This window comes from Spermophilus citellus, assembly GCF_964194105.1.
Source record: "Spermophilus citellus genome assembly, chromosome: 14".
NCBI classification, from domain to species: domain Eukaryota; kingdom Metazoa; phylum Chordata; class Mammalia; order Rodentia; family Sciuridae; genus Spermophilus; species Spermophilus citellus.
Window position 1 is genome coordinate 71,469,854 of NC_138194.1, and position 6,000 is coordinate 71,475,853.

A 6,000-nucleotide genomic window follows, 5' to 3' on the forward strand; every position below is an offset into this window, starting at 1 on the left:
GATTCCCACACCTTGTATCATTAATTGCTGGGAAACAATTATCATCATCATTGTTTAATCTGATTTTGAAGATAACTTGCGTTAAAGGCATACTGAAAAGAGCATTCTGATGACTTTGATCTTTATTCCATTATCTTCATTGTAGAAATACTGATATTTGTTCTTATATGGCTTTTGCTTCCTTTGCAACTGCCTTAATATTTTCCACATTGTCTTGAATGGTTTGTGGGGATAATTTAGTCAGGCCCAAGGCAAGACTGTTAAGAATCAAGAGACTATAGTCCTTCATAATTTCTTGTCACCAGAACGTCTGAAGATAGTAGGACGATATACTTTTCTAACATGATGCATAAAGACAAGAAATGAAAAACAAGCAAAAAGTTAGAGAAATGGGAATATGTATTTGTGTATTTACCTTTGATCTCAAAGACCTGGTTGCTGAGCTGGGGTTGAATTATTCCTAAGCCAACGTGGCTGGCTAAATGCAGATAAGGTCAAATTATTCTGGAATTGTATATAGAAATTCTTATCCTCATTTCCAGGGAATTTTTTTCCTGATGTCATTTGGAGATTTTGTAATCATCATCTTAATATATGCTGCTTCCTGTTGTGTTTAGATATAAATCGTATTCCCTGTGACCTTTGCTTCATCTGCTTGAAAGCTCATCCCACTTTGTTTCCATGGTCTGCTGTTGTTTCCTCTCATTATGTGCATCAAGCAACTCAGGCCTAGGCAGCTTTTTTAATATCTATATTTTTAAAACAATTTCCTTTGAAAATCAAAAAAGTATGGGTTTTTTTGTTTTGTTTTGTATTCTCCACTACAGGAAATTAAACCCAGGTATGCTCTGCCACTGTGCTGCATTATTATCTCAACTTTTTTTTTTGGATATCAGGAATTGAACTCAGGGGCACTCAACCACTGAGCCACACCCCCAGCCCTATTTTGTATTTTATTAGAGACATGGTCTCACTGAGTTGCTTAGCGCCTCGCCATTGCTAAAGCTGGCTTTGTATTCGTGATCCTCCTGTCTCAGCCTCCTGAGCTGCTGGGATTACAGGCATGCGCCACCACACCTTCAGTCCTTTTTTATTTTGAAACAAATTCTCACTAAGTTGCCCAGGCTGACCTCTTATAATCTTTATATATTTATAAAAAAAATTTATATGTATTTTATGTATTTATATATATAAATATATATACTTTATTTATATATATGTTATATGTATAAATATAATAATTACAAGCATATAGTTCTCCTGCTTCAGTTTTCCTAGTAGCTGGGATTACAAGCTGTCAAACCTGACTTAAAATGTATTATTTTAAAGTGATTTTTTTAAAACTAAGGTTAAGTCATTGTTGGAAGTAGGTTTCTCTGAAGATTTTATTCAGTATTTACAAATATTATACAGGTATTGAACAAGTACATTCACTGTAAGAATTAGTTCATTTTGGGGAAAAAATAGTTTATTTTGACTACTAAAGAATTTAAATTTTATAATGTATTTGTTTCTTAATAGTATAGTTTATAAAATGTAGCATGTATGTGAACAAGAAGTTAAGAACTCTGCATAGTTTACCATTAAGGATGATTCTAAGTTAGTTAAATGTCTAACCATTCGATTTCACTGGTTTGAACAAGTTTTTTTAAAATATATATGTTTATTTATTTATTTTAGTTTTAAGTGGACATAGTATCTTTATTTTACATTTATGTGGTACTGAGGCTCGAACTCTGTGCCTCAAGCTTGCTAGGCGAGCGCTCTACCACTAAGCCACAATCCCAGCCCACAAGTTATTTTCTAATAGTTATTAAAGTCTGATTGGATTTTCATAATTTAAACACATTGTATTGCTGTGGGAAGAAGAGGGGCTCTTAAGCAGGTAAAGATTATAAGAAATGAGCCGAGTAAAAGCAGAACATTGAGAAAGAAGAAAAAGCAGTCAGTGTCATCCAGTTTTCATTTAATAGGCTGTTCTGTTTAACCATCCTCCCCCCTTTAAAAAATAGGTTTCTTATGATTTATCATACTGATTAAACATAACTCTTAGAAATAACATAAAAGGCTAGTTGGGTGGTTATACATTAGAGCTACTTTTATTGATAATAATTATATTTGATGTGGTTGTCCTCTATGGGTTTTCTTCTCCTGTGTATAATTTGTTGAGCCTCTTTCCTTTCCCTTAATGTAATCTGCATTTTCAGTCATTTAGTCCAGATTTGGAAAATTCACTTCCCCAAAAGTCTTAGCTTATTTTTCCTGACCTAATCTTTTAACTTGCTTTAAAATGCTGTTTTTAACATTTCCCAATATAGTATCTTCTGTGCATTCACTTAGCATGTTTCACAGTCTTTCCAAATAGGTATCAAATTTGACTATAAAATGATTCTTACCTCAACTTATAAGACACTTTTGTAGCCCTCCCTTTCTTTTCACACATGTAAATTAACTCTCACTTCAATTAAGCTTTTAAACAATGTGCGGAGGCAAATAAAATCACACATCAGATTCAGCAGATCACAAGGTGCTCTTTGAATGCTATTGTTTTTTTGTTTTTTTGTTTTTTTTTTCCTAGTTTTTGAGTGTTGGGATGGGAGGGTAATTGTTGACCTGAACTGAAGTGGAAATGGGCAAAAGGGCTTATTAAGAGCAAGCCATTTTTTTATTGTTACAAAGTTACCCCAACTTTAAAACTTTATTGTATTTGCAATCATATATTTTTTGAAATTCTCTATACATCTGATTTTGCTTAATTTGTTTGTATTTATTTCTTTTATTGGATTATACATTCTTCTAGGGGAGGAATTGTTTTTAAATTCCCTAGAATTTAGCACAGAACAGTATTAATTTGATTCAGTAAAAACACATTGAAATGAACTTGAATTTTCCTTTTATATATAGTCCCTTAGGATTAAAAAATGGTATCCTGATACTTGGCAGGCAATGGGTAAAGAAAATCTATACTAAAATCCCTAGAGTTTTAACTTACTTCTTCTTCTGTAGAGAAGTGTATCACACAAAACGAATGCAACATGTTATATGTGTAAAGTGGACTTCTGACAGCAAGTACATTATGTGTGGGTCTGATGAAATGAACATTCGTCTCTGGAAAGCTAATGCTTCTGAAAAATTGGGTGTGGTAAGAGATCCCATTTTCTTTCATCTCCATAAAGCTAGTTGTTAATTTATTATCATGGATATCACAATGTTATAAAGAGATTTATTTGAAGTTTTTTAGGTATTTTGATGAAATTGATACCTCTGTGATAAAAAAAAAAAGATAAGTTAGCAACAAAACAAACAAAGCTACTATTTGGTAATATTTAAAAGTACTTGGTTTCTTTGTGTCTTCCTTGAGGAAGGTAGTGAAGATATAGGGACTAGAAGCTTAAAATTTAGAAGCCTCTCTCTTCTGTTAGCAGACTAGTAATTGGTAGATCAAAGGTTTAAAGTCGCTGTAAGATCTCTTTAATATCAAAGCCACTAAAACACTTACATAAAAGGTAAATACAGAAAGCTTCAGACTTTAGGGGCTGGAATTATGGCTCAGTGATAGAGCATCTGCCTGGCATGTATGAGGCCCTGGGGTTTTATCCTCAGCACCGCATGTAAATAAGCAAATGAAATAAAAGATCCATTTACAACTAAAAAAATGTTAAAAAGAAAAAGTAAAAAGCTTCAGACTTAAAAAAGATTCAATGAAAATACAGCAGATATTATCATTGGCTAATTACCTTTGGGTTGTGGGATTGTGATTGGTTTTTGTTTTGTTCTTAATGTTTTTTCTGAATGTCCCACATTTTTTTTTTAAAGAGAGAGTGAGAGAGGAGAGAGAGAGAGAATTTTTAATATTTATTTTTTTTTAGTTCTCGGCGGACACAACATCTTTGTTGGTATGTGGTGCTGAGGATCGAACCCGGGCCGCACGCATGCCAGGCGAGCGCGCTACCGCTTGAGCCACATCCCCAGCCCCTGTCCCACATTTTATATAAGAAGTGTACAGAATATTTTTATCAGAAACAAATATTAAAGTAAGAAGTAAAGGTTAAGGGTTGGAGTTGTGGTCCAGTGGCAAGCGCTTGCCTAGCATGGGTGAGGAACTGGGTTCAATCTCCAGCATTAAATAAAAATAAATAAACAAACAAACAAAATAAAGGTATTTTAAAAGTGACACCATGTTTTAAAAAATAAATAAATAAATAAATAAGAAGTAAAGGATAAGTACGAATTATTTTCTCCTTAGGCCCAGTAGGAAAATCAAGGTATAATAAGCTGTAATTAAAGGCAATTCTAATTTTAAGTTTAATAATTAGTAAGTATTGCCTTGTGCCTGAATTTAGTTCATCAATATATGTTCCTCTGATTTGTAGTATCCTTAACATTAAACAAAACCTAATTATTATGAAGTCAGATACTTTTTTTCCTTTTCTCTTTGCATACCTATTTTCAGAAAAAAATAATTGAGTAATTGATTTAGGTGTTTTTCATGTGTTGTTTATACCTACAAGGAAGGCCTACCTCAGTGATGCGCTCAGCCCTACTTCATAGCACTGCTGTGCTTCATTTGTTGGCATCTATCCACGTTGTGGACGTGCTATCTAAAAGGAAATGTGGTGCTTACAGGGTCATGTTATAAATATAACTTTGTAAAAGGCACAAGTACACTGGCAATTTTGATTGCCTGGCATAAAAGTAAAGTTTTAGGAGCAAAGAAGGGTAAGCCTAGATTTGTTATACTGAAACAAAACCAATGCACTACTCATTAAGATACCAAAATGCATTTTTCTTTTTTTAGCTTACATCAAGAGAAAAAGCAGCCAAGGATTATAACCAGAAATTAAAGGAGAAATTTCAATATCATCCTCATATAAAACGTATAGCTCGTCATCGACATCTACCAAAATCTATCTACAGCCAGATTCAGGAGCAGCGCATCATGAAGGAAGCTCGAAGACGAAAGTATGTACTGAGGCAAATGACTGTGTCACGGTTCCCTTTTCTGACTTTCCCATCTCCCCCCATCCTTTTTTCTTTTTTCAGCAAAAGTGAAAGCAGTGAGTATAAGAGTTCCTAATATACTTCATGTAACATTTGAGATCTAACATTTTGTATCTAAAGCAGAACTGCCCCTGCACTGCCATTTCTCCTGTGGAATATTATCTTTGAAACATTTGAATTAATGCACATAATGCAAAGTATTAATAGAAGTTTTAAGTCAGAGCTCTTTTTGTAAAATTAAACTATAAAAATGACTATTATTTTGCTCTTTTGTTAGATGTTGGAATAGGATCAAATCGTTTGTTTTTTAGTAACTGTGGCAGGTTTGTTTTAGACTAATAAAGAATACTGCTAAAAAGCAAATAAGTAAAAAGTTTATTTCTAGTTAAGAGCATCACCTTTTTACAAAACTATTCTCATTGTGAAATTTTTTTCAGTAGTCATTTTTCTGGTGAAAGAAAATGCTTTTGATTTTTTGAGAACATTTTCTTTGGTTAAGATGATTTCTCATAAACTTGCTTATTTTGTTTATTTCTAGGGAATTGAATCGTCGTAAACATAGCAAGCCTGGATCTGTGCCAATTGTGTCAGAGAAAAAGAAACACATAGTGGCAGTTGTGAAATAATATTTGGTATTCCTACCAATCCTGATGTGTAATTAATTGTTGCTTTGAACTGGGAACTCTACAAATAAAAGTACTGGCTCTAGTTTAATAGTAAATATGAATATGTGTTTTTTTCTTTCCCTGTCATCATTTACTTGCCTTTCTTTTTCTGTTTTCCCTGCTTGTGTTTTGACATATCTAAGACCTGGTTGTACTTTAGCCTAGTGAACTATTAGTTTATGGACCACCTAAAAAATGAACCAACCATATATATTTGCCTGGCTTCTTGTCAGGACATTTGGTGTTAACTGCCATGAGAAGTCCCACCTGCTGAGTCACTGGCATTACCTGTTGCTACAACCTGTGGTTTCCATAGTGATGTCCAATGACTTGC

At 33.4% G+C, this 6,000-nt stretch overlaps 1 protein-coding gene across 1 annotated transcript in view; it reads left to right on the top strand.

Moving 5' to 3' along the window:
- Window positions 1-5,722, top strand: part of DCAF13 (DDB1 and CUL4 associated factor 13) — a 38,415-nt gene extending 32,693 nt beyond the window's left edge. Inside the window, exons 9-11 of the mRNA XM_081266471.1 lie at window positions 3,007-3,142; window positions 4,799-4,962; window positions 5,540-5,722. Of these exons, the coding sequence (XP_081122597.1) occupies window positions 3,007-3,142; window positions 4,799-4,962; window positions 5,540-5,627 (388 nt within the window). The 3' untranslated portion in view covers window positions 5,628-5,722. The remainder of the gene's footprint in view (window positions 1-3,006; window positions 3,143-4,798; window positions 4,963-5,539) is intronic.
- The last annotated feature ends 278 nt before the right edge of the window (window positions 5,723-6,000 follow it).